At 46.7% G+C, this 16946-nt stretch overlaps 1 protein-coding gene across 1 annotated transcript; it reads right to left on the minus strand.

Moving 5' to 3' along the window:
- Window positions 1-1059: 1059 nt before the first annotated feature.
- RABGGTB (Rab geranylgeranyltransferase subunit beta) lies at window positions 1060-12795 on the minus strand. Its single transcript, XM_044301318.1, has 9 exons — window positions 12744-12795; window positions 9853-9960; window positions 9431-9628; window positions 9231-9336; window positions 6390-6442; window positions 4355-4465; window positions 3500-3625; window positions 3008-3157; window positions 1060-1465 (listed from the first exon to the last, which is right to left on the minus strand). Exons 1-9 carry the CDS (start codon window positions 12744-12746, stop codon window positions 1325-1327), a joined length of 996 nt encoding a protein of 331 aa, XP_044157253.1. The 5' UTR covers window positions 12747-12795; the 3' UTR covers window positions 1060-1324.
- Window positions 12796-16946: the final 4151 nt, after the last annotated feature.

The following is a 16946-nucleotide window of genomic DNA, read 5'->3' on the forward strand; positions in this document are numbered from 1 at the left end:
ATCTGCGTTGGTGCCTCCACCACAGACCCCATTCAATGGGAAATCCGCAACAAATGTTATACAACGTAAATTCTCCTTCCTGTGGTTTGTAAAACAGTGTCACGTAAAAGGAGCGACGTGCACCTTCTTGCCACCGTTTCCATGCGGCAGAAAAGGTCTGCACGTGGGGTTAAACTATGGGCAGATCCGTGCCACGCCAACTTCAACCTTGGATCTCTGCAGCAAATTTTTTCTGTATTTTTACGGTGTGAACAGACCCTCATCCTGCAATATCCTGTTGGTATACAGTTCCTATGTGGACCTACGTGTCGTTATGGTTACAGACTATGCACCTTCTTCTGGAGGTTTACAAAACGAGAAGAAAAAGGGAGTGGAGGAACACCGGGCTACAGGGTGATACTACACAGAGTAACTGTTTATGGTCTGTAACTATAGAGACACATAGGAGCTGTGTACATAAAACGGGAGGGATTTTTAAAGGGCATCTGTCAGCAGTTTTGTCCGTATGACACTGGCTGACCTGTAACATGAGCATTTGGCAGCTGAAGGCATCTGTGTTGGTGCCATGTTCATATGTGCCCGCAGTGCTGAGAAAAATGAAGTTTTAATATATGCAAATAGGGGAGGAGCAACGGGGGCGTTGCCGTTACACCTAGAGGCTCTGCTCTCTCCGCAACTACCCTTGTATTGAAGGGGTCAGGAAGTGAAAACATCATAATGCCTGGCCCTATCAAAGTGTAGAGGGCGCAGCAGTTGCAGAGAGTACAGAGCTTCTAGGTGTAATGGTAACGCCCTCGTTGCTCCTAGAGGCTCATTTGCATATATTAAACCATCATTGAGCCAGCAGTGCGGGCACATATGAACATGGGACCAACACAGATGCCTTCAGCTGCCAAGAGCACATGTGACAGGTCAGCCGGTGTCATAGGTACAAAACTGCTGACAGATGCCCTTTAATGTTTCATTAGAATTTGCAAGGTTGCTTCCCTTTTTTTTTTTTTAGCTTACATGCATTATGGATCTGGTTAAAGAATGAAATGTTATAAAAGACTCGAGGTGTGCGGTCTCAGATCCTTCCATCTTTATTGCGCTCCCTCTGCACGGTTAGTGATACGCCTAGTTATAGAACATACCAAAATCCAGTCACTGGCATCAAGCGTGATGGGTCAAAAAAAATAAAAATAACAAATACAAAGAAATTAAATTAAAAGCTATACAATGCATGGGAGCGAACGCTCCTGACCCTGTGCCCTCGCTTCTTTCTATAGTGCCAGCAAGGGCACGATAGCAGCTGATCATGGCGACGCTTCTCTCCCCGCAGGCTTCAGCTCAGAAGCTCCGGCTGCACCCCGATCCTGCGGAGGACTTCCTCCGGCATACAGAACACCGGGTTCACCGGCTTAATTACTTCTTCTCCCAGGAGAGACAATCCGGCAATACCAAACAGAGTATGAAATGGATCCACCTGGTAAAGATAGAAGGGGGAATGTCTTTACTGGTTCATACTGGAGATACGTGCACCAAACATAACCCCAGACACTGGGCGCCTTCCACATGCTTTTAGCTAACAAACAGCATTAGGCTATATTCACACTGCATTTGCCATATGCAGTGGGAAAGCTCCGGGCATACACATCAGACATATCTATAGGCAGGGGGTGCACCTAGCCTTTCTGCTGGCTGAGGCAAAAACTAAAACGCCCGCCCCCAATGCCAATTTCTTAATCTAACCCCTTTGCCACAATGAAATCACTCATTGCCTATGGCCCTTCTGCTGCCCCCCTCTTGCACCTACCTGAGACAATTGCCTTACCTGGCCTCATTGGTGGTGCACCCCGGTCTTTATGCCCCCATTCACTGTCCTTTTGGTCTCTGTGGGGCTGGTATATAGCGGTAGTTTTTTATACTCTATGGCATAGCTCAATCTAAGGTGGGAGAACATGAGCAACGTACACCGCTGCAAGTTTCTATACACTGAAGGCAAGTATCAGGGGCATATACAGATGCACAATGCCTTGGAGCCAACGACCCCAACAGTTTAAGGCTACATGCACACTACCGTTTTGTGTTTTGTAGTCCGCAAATTGCGGATCCGAAAAAAAACACGGATGGCGTCCGTTTGCGTTCCGCAATTTGCGGAACGGTACGGACAGCCATTTATATAACTGCCTATTCTTGTCCGCAAAACAGACAAGAATAGGACAGGTTATATTTTTTTTGCGGACCACGGAACGGAGCAACGGATGCGGACAGCATCTTTTGCGGCCCCATTGAAGTGAAAGGGTCCGCATCCGAGCCGCAAAAACTGCGGCTCGGACCAAAACAACAGTCGTGTGCATGAGGCCTCATGCACACGGCTGTTGATTTGGTCCGCATCCGAGCTGCTGTTTTTGCGGCTTGGATGCGGACCCATTCACTTCAATGGGGCCGCAAAAGATGCTGTCCGCATCCATTGCTCCGTTCCGTGGTCCGCAAAAACAATATAACCTGTCCTATTCCTTTCCACATTTTGCGGACAAGAATAGGCAGTTATATTAATAGCTGTCCGTGCCATTCCGCAAATTGCGGAACGCACACGGACGCCATCCGTGTTTTGCGGCTTTAGCTAAAACCTGCATGTGTGTTTCCAGCCCTACACGGTCAGTAAAGGGTCACAGAGCTTTTGATCATTGGGGTCTGAGCGCTGAGACCCCCACCGATAGCTAGAACGAGGAGAGAGAAGGAAGTGCCCAGCTCCTTGCTGCAGGAGACTGAATCGACCCAGACTCAGACTTTCTATTGAGCAGCGAGAAGAGATCACACTATATAAGACCTCCCCCTCCTAGTTCTAGCGCTTGTGGGGGTCTCAGTGCTCAGACCACCAGTGATCATACCCTTTGATTCGTTGCTGTGATATATCAATAGATTTATGAATGCTCAGTGATCCTTTAAAATCACAGAAACCTCATTCTGGTTAATCAACGTTCTCTTGTATATATTTTTTAACCAGAGCTACAAAATGACTCACCATATCACCGGGCCGGTCTGCAAATCCCCCCGTCTCCTCGTCCTGGCAGGCCAGAACAAACAGGCGCAGCTTCTCTCGGTCTATCCAGTGCAGTCTTCCAATTATTTTTAGAGAAGCCAAAACCCACCATGAATAGCAGACATCAGGGAGCTGGAACACAAGTCATTTCTTATAAATCAGCGGATAATTGGATGGCTTCAAGGAATATGAAATAATGGCCTGCACAGCGACACTTCTGCTGACACAGGATTTGGGCAGGAATATCTCAAATTAGGAAATGTCTTTCTTGGCAACAAGGAGCTTAGCAATCTCGGTCACAGTGATCGGGCCCACATCCCATCCGAAGCCATCCTGAGGACAGGTGATAACATGTCATTCTGAGACAACCCCTTTAAGGATGGCCACAAGCCACGTGGCACATTTTTCCCGTCCTGCTTTTGTAATATTACCGAAGTAAAAGAAAGTCTTTTGTCTCTCGAGGACCTTCCTCACCTTTTCTGGGCGTCCGTTGAGTCCCCCTGACGGCAGCTGCCGCTCACAAAGCCACCATCCCAGTAAATCGGCGTTTATTTGATGCAGTTGGTTTGTGACGGCCAGAAATCCTGTGCAACAATAGATCTAGAATTACAAACACAGAGGGGGTCATTTATTATGGGAAGTACGCCACTTTTTGGTGTACCTTTGTCGCAGATTTGGACACAAAAGGGGATTTGCGAATCTGCAACTTTTCCCCGCACAAGCCACATTTCCGAGGTGGCGGGAAAAGGAGGTGTGGGCGGGTCCGATTCATCACTTTCTACGTCTGTTTTTGGCATAGATTTAAGCAAGTCGCAAGGCCGCCGGTAGAGAGCTTAAGTTATGTAGAGGCCGGACCCTCTACATAACTTAGGAGCATCAAGCGGCGGCGGTCATGGACTAAAACCGGCGATTTAGACGGTCCCCCAAAGTTCTAATGTCAACTTCCCACACGTTTAGAAAAAAAATATACAATGCAACAGCACTCTGCAAACCAAATAAAGTACAAAAAAGTATTCTGATGCTAATGCTACACTTATTGTTGCACAAAATGTATTTGCTAAGAATCTCAAATTTACTTAATGAGCGTAGCATTAGCATCAGAATACTTTTTTGTACTTTATTTGGTTTGCAGAGTTCTGTTTTTTTTTCTGTGTGTTTGTAGCCATGGCAACGCGCACCTGCGCATTGGGATGTGCTGATGTGGCCCCTTTATTCTTTGCAGTTCCCACACATTTAACCTTTAATAGGAGAGTCCTAAAATAACGTTTCAGGATCCTACCAAGAATGTGACAGCCGTGAAAAACATGCAAGAAGATGGATGTGTCTTACCTGGCCGGCATGGGACTCAGAGCCCGGTCTGCAGCCGAAACCACCGTCAAAATTCATACACGATAAGACAAACTCTATCGCTTTCTCTAGATTAACAGCATCGAGCTTCCCCTGAAGGAACAGAAAGAATAAGAACTGAAACTGTGAAAAAAAACGATGGAAAAAAACGAAAAAAACAATAAAGGAATATAAAAAAAAAAAAAAAAGGAAAAAAAAAAAATTATAATTCAATCCCAGATAAACTGACAGAGCGCTGCTAAAAAAAAAAAAAAAATCACTGCAGGCGTTAGTTCTTAAAGCTGTATTCCCAAAGTAGACACTTAAAGGAATTTGCTGCGAAATTGATGCCCTATCCTCTACACAGAACATCAATACGAGATCATAATACCCCACCGATAAGCTGTTTCCGGCAGCCCCCGTCCACGGTGTAGTTTTTGGTGCTGCCACACGAATAGGAGCGGAGCTGCAGTACTCCAGCACGGTTGCTGTACAGCGCTTCCAGCTCTGTCTACTGTATAGATTCCAGTGCCAGTGGCTGTCCAAGACAGCTAATTGGTGGGGGTGTGAGGTGTCAGACCCCCACAGGTCAGATGTTGATGACCTATCCATTGGGTATGCCATTAAAGGGAACCTGTCACTGGGATTTTGTGTACAGAGCTGAGGACATGGGTTGCTAGGTGGCCGCTAGCACATCCGCAATACCCAGTCCCCATAGCTCTGTGTGCTTTTAGTGTGTAAAAAAAACGATACGTATGCAAATTAACCTGAGATGGTAGAAATTTGAGACACTCTCCCTTGCCTTGTGCAGTATCTCAGGCTAGGGCAGCTCTTAAGCCCACCTATTAGTGCCGGTGACGTCACCGGGAACACTGCTAGACGGAAGCGTCCGCCTCGCAAAGACCCGGTACGTCACCAGATCTAATGAAAAAGCCCTTGCCCTGCATGGTGCAGTGCAGGGCAAGGGAGAGCATCGGAGCATGAAAGAGCAAGGGGGCTGCCTGGGTGAAGAAAATAAGAAAAAAAACAAAAAACTGGTGGTGCTATAGATAGATTTTATTGAATAACTCACTGACTATTCAAAATTTTTAATTACATGCTATTACAAAAGAATTCAGATCCTGGTGCTGGTTTAAAAACTAGAATATTTTTCATGGGACAACCCTTTAAAGGGCTTCTGTCACCCCACTAAAGTGATATTTTTTTTTGGGCTAGTGAAATTAGTTATATTGCGATATATCACAATATAATTGTGTTACTTACTTTGATCCAGCAGTTTCTGCAAAAAACGAAGTTTTATAATATGTAAATTCGGTCTCTAACAGCAAGTAGGGCGGCTACTTGCTGCTAGCTGCTGCAGAAATCCGCCCCCTCGTCGTGTTGATTGACAGGGCCAGCCGGGATCTCCTCCTCCGGCCAGCCCTGTCGGCATTTCAAAAATCGCGCGCCTCTGTTGATTCGGCGCAGGCGCTCTGAGATGAGGAGGCTCGTCTCCTCAGCACTCCCTCAGTGCGCCTGCGCCGATGACGTCTTCTATTTCGGTGATGTCATTGGCGCAGGCGCACTGAGGGAGTGCTGAGGAGACGAGCCTCCTCATCTCAGAGCGCCTGCGCCGAATCAACAGAGGCGCGCGATTTTTGAAATGCCGACAGGGCTGGCCGGAGGAGGAGATCCCGGCTGGCCCTGTCAATCAACACGACGAGGGGGCGGATTTCTGCAGCAGCTAGCAGCAAGTAGCCGCCCTACTTGCTGTTAGAGACCGAATTTACATATTATAAAACTTCGTTTTTTGCAGAAACTGCTGGATCAAAGTAAGTAACACAATTATATTGTGATATATCGCAATATAACTAATTTCACTAGCCCAAAAAAAAAAAAATCACTTTAGTGGGGTGACAGAAGCCCTTTAAGTCAGTGATCACACACCAGTCGCACACTTGTTTAATGCTTACTTTTTTGTGGTTTCAAAACTTAAATAAAACCTTTGAAAAAACATATATTACCCAAAAAAATTATGCTTTTAATTCATTAAACCTACCAAAAGTGCAAGTGTCGCTACAGCACAGAAGGAAAACCGGGTATCTATTTCCCCTGAAAGAACACAAAGAACATAGTCAGCTCTACAATGTCTCTATACACCGGTCACATCTCACCATTAGTGATGTCTTCATTCTACAGTATACGATCACTTACTGGTTGTTCTAAAAAAAATACTACAAATATTTTGGACAGTTTTAACACCCGTTGTGCGACCAATAATCTCTAACTGTTGAACTGAAGGGGTTGCAGCGTAACTTGCATGTTGCCGCGACCCAAGAATCTAAAAAAAATCCAAAGGTGCAGAATTTTTTTAGATTCTGAGTAGAGATGAGCGAACTTCTGTTTTAAGTTCGGCGTCTAAAGTTCGGGGGCGGGTTAGCGGAGAATCCCGATCTGGAACCGGATATGGATTCCGACTTCCGTTGTGGTCCGTGGTAGCGGAATCAATAATGGCCGATTATTGATTCCGCTACCACGGACCACAACGGAAGTCGGAATCCATATCCGGTTCCAGATCGGGATTCTCCGCTAACCCGCCCCCGAACTTTAGACGCCGAACTTAAAACAGAAGTTCGCTCATCTCTAATTCTGAGTAGTGATGAGCGAACTTCTGTTTTAAGTTCGGCGTCTAAAGTTCGGCTTCCGGTTAGCGGAGAATCCCGATATGGATCCCGATATGGATTCCGACTTCCGTTGTGGTCCGTGGTAGCGGAATCAATAATGGCCGATTATTGATTCCGCTACCACGGACCACAACGGAAGTCGGATTCTTAACATTTCTATCCAAGTTCCACTTCCTGACGAGTTTATATAAAAACCCTGTGTGCTGCATCCACCACTAGGGGGAGCTTATTGCATAAGGGTTTCTGTTCTATGGGAGCTGTATAAATAGGTGTAGGGAGCGCCACCTTGAGGAGCATGCTGAGCATAACCAAGAGCCCTATAGACCCAACCACAGAATCTCCATGTGACAGTGAGCCACTGCAAGAATGTGTATACCTTGTAAACTTTTCTTAAAGGGGTTGTATGGGATCCTAAAAAATTTAATTAAATTGTGTACCTGTCAACTTTTCCTAAGGCCTCTTTCACACGAACGTGTGCACTCTGTGGCCGTACACGGGCGCCATTCTGTGGGCATTTCGCATCACGGATGCGGACCCATTCACTTGAATGGGTCCGCAAATCCAGAGATGCAGAACGGAACCTTACGGAAGCACTACGGAGTGCTTCAGTGGGGTTTCGTCCCGTACTTCTGTTTCGCAAAAAGATAGAACATGTCCATATCCGGTTCCAGATCGGGATTCTCCGCTAACCCGCCCCCGAACTTTAGACGCCGAACTTAAAACAGAAGTTCGCTCATCTCTAATTCTGAGTAGTGATGAGCGAACTTCTGTTTTAAGTTCGGCGTCTAAAGTTCGGCTTCCGGTTAGCGGAGAATCCCGATATGGATCCCGATATGGATTCCGACTTCCGTTGTGGTCCGTGGTAGCGGAATCAATAATGGCCGATTATTGATTCCGCTACCACGGACCACAACGGAAGTCGGAATCCATATCGGGATCCATATCGGGATTCTCCGCTAACCGGAAGCCGAACTTTAGACGCCGAACTTAAAACAGAAGTTCGCTCATCACTAATTCTGAGGCGACGGAAACTAGCGAGTCAAGCTACAACCCCTTCAGTATGATGGCTGCATTGCTACACAGCTGAATAAAGCTGCAGTGCAAAGCCTGGGCGGTGAGACTGCCTTAGGCCTCTTTCAAGCATCCGTAATGACATCTGTGACAAGATGGTCAGTGGTTCATCCATCAAGATGTCTGTGAAGGATCCGTGTGTCATCAGTATTAGGGCTCATGCACATCAACGTATTTTATTCTGTGTCGATTCAATTTCGTTTTTTTTTTGTAGCCCGTATGCGGAACCATTCACTTTAAAAAAATGGAAATGACCCCGTGTGCATTCCGTGTCTGTATGTCCGTTCCGCAAAAAAAATAGAACATATCCTATTATTGTCCGCATTACGGAGTAGGATAGGACTTCAGCTATTCTGCAAAATGCGGAATGCACCTGGACAGGGTCTGCAATTTGCAGATTGCAAAACAACAACAGACGTGTGCATGAGCCCTTATAAGTGCTGGGCTGAAAAATAATCTCCAGAGCAACAATCCATGAAAACCATGGACCAAACACAGATGACATCCCATAGATTAAAATGTGCACAAGGGATCCGTGCTTCCGTGGTGTCACTGTGGACCCCACTGTCCATGGAAAGTCAATGGATACGTGTGGTGTCCCTGAAGAACACAGAGAGCCCATATCCGTGATTCCCTGACTAGTATTGAGCGAACTTGTGTTTTAAGTTTGTCGTCTAAAGTTCGGGTTATCGAAGATTTGCGTTATCGATTCCGCTACCACGGACCAAGTTATGGTCCGTGGTAGTGGAATCCATAACGCGATTCTTCGATAACCCGAACCTTAGACGCCAAACTTAAAACACAAGTTTGCTCAACACTATCCCTGACGTGTAAAAGAGGCCTTAGGCCTCGTTCACACTTCAGTGTTTGGTCAGTGATTTCCATCAGTGATTTGTGAGCCAAAACCAGAAGTGGAGCCTCCACAGACATGAGGTAGGAGGGAAAGATCTGCTCCTGTTCTGTGTTTAGAGCCGCACCTGGTTTTGGCTCACAAATCACTGATGGAAATCACTGACTAAACACTGAAGTGTGAACAAGGCCTTAGAATTTCAGTGCACAATGCAGCAGAGCTAATAAGCTAAGTCCAGAGCCTGACATCAGTATGGCCGCCAGGGTGAGCTCAAAGAAATCTGCAATGTAATTACCCCATTTATCTCCAGAAAACGAGCCGTCTTCTTTCTGCAGAGACTTCACATACTCCACCACCTTTACTGTGTCTACTTCAGAAAGGCTGTCAAAAAGTGTCAGGATCTGCAAGGACACATGAATTACTCCTAAATATATTACTACAGAGCGCCAGCCACTCTTGTGAAGATGGGGACACAGGGATGGACCTTCCCGTTACCTGCACGGCGCTCAGTGTGTACAGGAGATGGGGGTCGTGTCCGATACTAGCGCTAAAGCCGCCACACTCGTGCTGACAGGACTTGATAAACGTCAGGATCTCCTCTTTGTTCATACGGTGAAGTTCCCCCATCAGATCCATGACAGTCAGACCCCAGTACACGCCGCTCATCCGCAGATACTCCGACATACAGTATTCCTGCCGAGACAAGGACCATAATAAACGAGTGAACACGGTAAAACTGTACCCACGTACAATGTGGGCTGTGTAATGCTCCGAGGAGAAATGTACACTTGGGGCCGATCTTTCCCCATACATTACAGCTGATCCCCAGGAGTCGCACACACGCACAGTACCCTATGGTGTAGGACAGCTGCTCCTGAACTGTATATACAGTCTCCCTATCCATAACTGATACTCACATAATCATCTTTCTTAGCTCCATAAGACTCAATATATTCAGAGTGTTTGTCCAGCAGGAGGGTTTTGGGGGCATCCGCTTTAATGGCGACATCCTTCTGTGGGGTCCCCTGTAAACAAAAGACAAATGTATTCACATCTCTTCCTGATCATAGCCATACATACAAGTATTAAGATGGTGTGCAAGACTCTTAACATTTCTATCCAAATTCCATCACCCGACAAGTCTATATTAAATCCTTTGTACAGCATCCACCACTAGGGGGAGCTTATTGCATATGGATCTCTGTTGTGCCCATTGAGTTCTATGGGAGCTGTATAAATAGGTGTAGGGAGTGCCACCTTGAGGAGCGTGCTGAGCATAACCAAGAGCCCTATTATAGACCCAACAGATGCCAAAAGAATCTCCATGTGACAGGTTATGTATATACAGGGTGCGAGATTCTTAACATTTCTATCCAAGTTCCACTTCCTGACGAGTTTATATAAAAACCCTGTGTGCTGCATCCACCACTAGGGGGAGCTTATTGCATAAGGGTTTCTGTTCTATGGGAGCTGTATAAATAGGTGTAGGGAGCGCCACCTTGAGGAGCATGCTGAGCATAACCAAGAGCCCTATAGACCCAACCACAGAATCTCCATGTGACAGTGAGCCACTGCAAGAATGTGTATACCTTGTAAACTTTTCTTAAAGGGGTTGTATGGGATCCTAAAAAATTTAATTAAATTGTGTACCTGTCAACTTTTCCTAAGGCCTCTTTCACACGAACGTGTGCACTCTGTGGCCGTACACGGGCGCCATTCTGTGGGCATTTCGCATCACGGATGCGGACCCATTCACTTGAATGGGTCCGCAAATCCAGAGATGCAGAACGGAACCTTACGGAAGCACTACGGAGTGCTTCAGTGGGGTTTCGTCCCGTACTTCTGTTTCGCAAAAAGATAGAACATGTCCTATCTTTTTGCGGAACAGGCGGATCGCTGCAGCTGCCCAACGGTTGGCGTTCGTGCATTGCGGCCCGCAATTTGTGGGGCGCAGCAGGGCCCCGGGGCGCAGACGTTTGTGTTCAAGAGGCCTTAGTCTTCACTTCAGTCTCCATGCTCCGGCTGCGCTCTGTTGTTCTAGGTCTATGATGGCGAACCTCCGGCACACCAGTTGTGGTAAAACTACTACTCCTAACATGTGTACGTGCTGTCCTCTGAACGCCATAGAAAAGAATGGAGCATGCTGGGAGTCGTAGTTTCACCACAGCTGGAGTGCTGGAGGTTAGCCATCAGTGTTGAGCGAAGCAAGCTTCGGATCCGTCTCCGTACAGTATTAGAATGTATGGGCTCCGATGAGCCGAAGTTAGTAATTTACGAAGTCGCGCGTGACTTTGTTGAATTACTTCGATAGTTGATTTTTAAAGTGGAAAACCCCTTTAAAACCAAACTCAGCTTCGGTTCCGACTAGTACCTTGGAACCGAAGCTAAGTTCAGTTTCAAGTGCTTTCCTATTTTCCTTAACTACCGAAATTATTTAACGAAGTCAGGCGCGACTTTGTGAATAACTAACTTCGGCTCATCGGAGCCCATACATTCTAATACTCTACAGAGACGGATCTCCATACAGTATTATTCCGTTTTACAGGCTAGGGCAGCACTAAAGCCCTCCCATCAGTGCCGGGGATGTCACCGGGCTCACTGCTGGGCGGAAGCCTCCACCTGGCAGCCCGAAGGAGAGCCCGGTACGTCACCGGAACTCCACAAAATGCCTTTTCCTGCGCGATTCAGCACAGGGCAAAGGAGAGAATCGGAGCAAGAACTGCTCCGATGCTCTTGTCAGGGGGGCTGCCGGGGTGAAATTCTGTGTATGCCCGGGTTCAGCTCTGAGCCCAGACAACCTCTTTAAGGCTGGGGCTGCATGGCGATCATGAGAGCGTTGCGGCAACCTGTAAATTGTGCTGCAACCCCATTTATTTATATGGCTGCAGTGCTACCCTGCAATCCTCAGGTCACCATGTAGGCCTTAGGCCTTTTTTTCCGTTTTTTTTGCTGTTCCGTCATCCGTATTTTTGGAGGATCCATTTTTTGCGGACCGCAAAATACTGAAAAAGCCATACGGTCGTGTACAAGAGGCCTTAAAGCGGTTGTCTCACTTCAGCATTTATTTTGTAGAGGAAGTTAATACAAGGCACTTACTAATGTATTGTGATTATCCATATTACTTCCCTTTCTAGCTGGATTCATTTTTCCATCACATTATACACTGCTCGTTTCCACGGTTACAACCATCTTTCAATCCAGCAGGGGTGGTCGTGCTTGCACACTCTAGGAAAAAGTGCTGGCCTCTCTATAGTGGCCAGGGCTGTGGGAGCGCACATAGGCCAGTGCTTTTTCTATAATGTGCAAACACGGCCACCACTGATGGATTGCAGGGTGGTCGTAACCATGAAAACAGGCAGTGTATAATGCGAGTTAAAAAAATGAATCCAGCCAGCGAAGGAAGCAATATGGAGAATCACAATACATTAGTAGGTGCCTTGTATTAACTATCCCTACATAATAAATGCCACTTGCTGAAGTGAAAGGACCCCTTTAAAGGGAAGTGATGCAGAACAGGCTGCAGAGGATGGGCGTGATCAGGGAGCAGCACTGGGATAGCAGCTGTTGTAAAAAAAAAAAAAATTAAAAAAACTACAACTCCCAGCATGCCCTTGCAGTTCGCAGGGAGTTGTAGTGTCACAGCAGACTACTGGTGTATGGCATAGCAGGAGGCCACAGGACATGAAGACAGTGACAGCAGGGGGCACAGGATGACAGCTACAGAGGACAGTGACATGGCGGAGGCTGCGGGGGGCGCCCTGAGCGGGAGGAGACGCCACACAACACTCCGGCTCCACGTACTACTCACCATGACCGAGCTGGGCGGAGCTTCTGCCAGTCACTGCTCGCTAGGACCCAGCTCCCGGACGGCGATTGGAGGAATGTGACAAAGGTGTCTTCCCACTGCCTGATCGCGTAATCCCTTGTAGTACAGCTGCCCACAGCACTGCCGGTGTGAATGAGACGCCGGTGTTCTAACAAATTTCCCTACCCGTGAAATTAGGGAAATTTCACAGGTTGGGGGAAATATCACGAAAAACCGGCGCCGCTCCCGTGCAGGCTGTAGCGAGGACAGCTATTTGCAGGAAAGGCTTTCGTACTAGCTGGCATCAGGTTTGAAGTCCTATCGGGGGCTTGTTAGACGCTTTTAGGTGTCCTCCGTGATGCCTGTCTGCACAGTGCCCCACTGTTAGTGAAAGCCGTGCCCCCATGATGACAGGTAGAGTGCAAGGACAGTAATGCGCTCATGTAACAGTGTCCCCAAAGTCAGTGACAGTCTTGTGCTTATAATGAGGACAGGAAGAGTTCCCCCAAAATCAGTGACATTAATGCTCTCATAATAAGTGTCCCAAAGTCAGTGACAGTCATGTGGTTATAATGATAGCGTGCCCCCAGTCAGTGACAGTCATGCCCTCATAATGATGACAGGCAGGTTGCCTCCATATACAGTCAGGTCCATAAATATTGGGACATGGACACAATTCTAACATTTTTGGCCCTATACACCACCACAATGGATTTGAAATGAAATGAACAAGATGTGCTTTACCTGCAGACTGTCAGCTGTAATCTGAGGGGATTTACATCCAAATCAGGTGAACGGTGCAGGAATTACAGCAGTTTGCATATGTGCCTCCCACTTGTTAAGGGACCAAAAGTAATGGGACAGAATAATAATCATAAATCAAACTTTCACTTTTTAATACTTGGTTGCAAATCCTTTGCAGTCAATTACAGCCTGAAGTCTGGAACGCATAGACATCACCAGACGCTGGGTTTCATCCCTGGTGATGCTCTGCCAGGCCTCTACTGCAACTGTCTTCAGTTCCTGCTTGTTCTTGGCGCATTTTCCCTTCAGTTTTGTCTTCAGCAAGTGAAATGCAGCTCAATCGGATTCAGGTCCGGTGATTGACTTGGCCATTGCATAACATTCCACTTCTTTCCCTTAAAAAACTCTTTTGGTTGCTTTTGCAGTATGCTTTGGGTCATTGTCCATCTGCACTGTGAAGCGCCGTCCAATGAGTTCTGAAGCATTTGGCTGAATATGAGCAGATAATATTGCCCGAAACACTTCAGAATTCATCCTGCTGCTTTTGTCAGCAGTCACATCATCAATAAATACAAGAGAAGCAGTTCCATTGTCAGCCATACATGCCCACGCCATGACACTACCACCACCATGCTTCACTGATGAGGTGGTATGCTTAGGATCATGAGCAGCTCCTTTCCTTCTCCATACTCTTCTCTTCCCATCACTCTGGTACAAGTTGATCTTGGTCTCATCTGTCCATAGGATGTTGTTCCAGAACTGTGAAGGCTTTTTTAGATGTCGTTTGGTAAACTCTAATCTGGCCTTCCTGTTTTTGAGGCTCACCAATGGTTTCCATCTTGTGGTGAACCCTCTGTATTCACTCTGGTCAAGTCTTCTCTTGATTGTTGATTTTGACACACATACACCTACCTCCTGGAGAGTGTTCTTGATCTGACCAAATGTTGTGAAGGGCGTTTTCTTCACCAGGGAAAGCATTCTTCGGTCATCCACAACAGTTGTTTTCCGTGGTCTTCCTGGTCTTTTGGGTTGCTGAGCTCACCGGTGCGTTCCTTCTTTTTAAGAATGTCCCAAACAGTTGTTTTGGCCGCGCCTAATGTTTTTGCTATCTCTCTGATGGGTTTGTTGTGTTTTTCAGCCTAATGATGGCTTCACTGATAGTGACAGCTCTTTGGATCTCATCTTGAGAGTTGACAGCAACAGATTCCAAATGCAAATAGCAGACTGGAAATGACCTCTGGACCTTTTATCTGCTCATTGTAATTGGGATAATGAGGGAATAACACACACCTGGCCATGGAACAGCTGAGAAGCCAATTGTCCTATTACTTTTGGTCCCTTCACAAGTGGGAGGCACATATGCAAACTGCTGTAATTCCTGCACCGTTCACCTGATTTGGATGTAAATCCCCTCAGATTACAGCTGACAGTCTGCAGGTAAAGCACATCTGGTTCATTTCATTTCAAATCCATTGTGGTGGTGAATACAGCCAGAAATGTTAGAATTGTGTCGATGTCCCAATATTTATGGACCTGACTGTATATGTGCTCATTCTTGGTCGCTCTCTGCCCCTCAGTGCCTTGTATCATGGCTCCTATTCTAACAGCTCTGATCTATTTAATCTGAGGCCACGAGATTCTCAGGCCGTCGGCTGCTATAACCGATACGCAGGAGATATCATATCTGCAGTAACACAAGCGACTCCACAGTTTCCGGCGAGGTTTTGTATTTTGAATGCAAAATATTATAGACCCTAAGATTAAAGAAAATAAAAATTTGCTCATCATGCCGCTGGATTGCCCACACCCACACTAAAAGACCCCCCTCATTGAGGGCCATTAATTAACATTGCTACAAGTTTTTTCCTGCAGAAATGTCACATGACCACTTTTTGCAGCCATTTTGGACACCCATGTGACAATATTTTGTTTTTTTGCGTCACGTTCAACACAAAGGAGTGTAGAGGGGTTTGGCCGAGACTGCAGCCCCAACAAATTTACCAACACGTACATCTGGAAACAGCCGTGAATGACTCCAGTCAGGGGGCGATCTAGTTTTTCTGCCAGGCGCCCGCCTCGTCATAAATTCGGTGCATCTTCCACCAGCAAAGCAAGTGCAAAAAAAGACCAGTGAAACCCCCCCCCTCTCTCTCTCTCTCAACTTGGGAAATCAAACCTGTCCTCCGGGTGACCGCTTTCTGGACGAGAACCTACTCTGCAGTATGCATTTGGAGATGTGGCTGCCTCCATCTTGTTTGTGCACTCCTTCGGCCTCATTCACACAACAGTGTTCGGTCAGTGATTTTGAGCCAAACAAGGTGCGGCTCTAAACACAGAACAGGTGCAGATCTTTCCCTTCTACCTTACATCTGTGGAGGCTCCAGTCCTGGTTTTGGCTCACAATCACTGAGCAAACACTGACGTGTGAATGAAGCTTAACACGTCCTTTCCACAGGCCGTTTTGAGTCAGTGCAGTGTATAGCGCTGTGGTCTGCTCTCCCTGTGTTCAGAGGCTGGCACAGCGTATGGCATCATGTAGAGCCTACCCTTCCGGAGTACAGACCTTCCCATCCAGAATGGGGCCACCTTGCCGTAGTGGATGCGTTCAAATGATTCTTATCAAAATGTAACAGCCAAGTATCTCATGTTCGTTCTATGTAGCGGATGCAGCGTTCGTTCATTTATTCTATGTTTGCAGAGTGCTGTTGTATTGCGTTTGCTTGTACTTTTGTAGTTTCAGGCATGGCGATGCGCAGCTGCATATTCACTGCATCTCACAGGCGGTGCCGACTAACCTCGTCTTGTTTTTACACCGACTGTTAGGGTGCCCTCAGACGTGGCAGAAAATTCCGCCAGAAACTCCGCAACATCAAGACCTCTCCCCCATGTTATCCTATGGAGCTGCAAAAATTGCCTATCCCTGCGTTGTGTTCCCACCGCAGCGTAAATTATGTCGTGTTGCAGATTTCCCGTATGAGAATCTCTTCATTCAATCCAATGGGAAAATTGAGTCTGCGGTGGAAAAAGCTGCAGGAAAATCTGTGTGGATTGTGTTGCAGATCCTTCCCCAACCTTTTTACACTGTGGAATCAATTTCCCATTGAAATGAATGGAGGGATTCTTATATAGGACATCTTCTGGTGGAACTTCCCGCCACATGTGAGGGCGCCCTTACAACATGAACAAACTTACATCATAAGGCTATACATGCACACAACCGTATGTGTTTTGCAGTCCTGCAAAAAAAAAAAACATACATGACATCCGTTTTTTTTTGCGGATCCATTGTAACAATGCCTAAAACGGACAAGAATAGGACATGTTCTATTTTTTTTTTTTTGGCGGGGCTACGGAACGGACATACTGATGCAGACAGCACACGGTGTGCTGTCCACATTTTTTGCAGACCCATTTAAATGAATGGGTCCGCATCCTATCCGCAAAAAAAACGGAACGGACACG

The sequence above is a fragment of the Bufo gargarizans genome, chromosome 7 (genome assembly GCF_014858855.1).
Source record: "Bufo gargarizans isolate SCDJY-AF-19 chromosome 7, ASM1485885v1, whole genome shotgun sequence".
Lineage (NCBI taxonomy): Eukaryota > Metazoa > Chordata > Amphibia > Anura > Bufonidae > Bufo > Bufo gargarizans.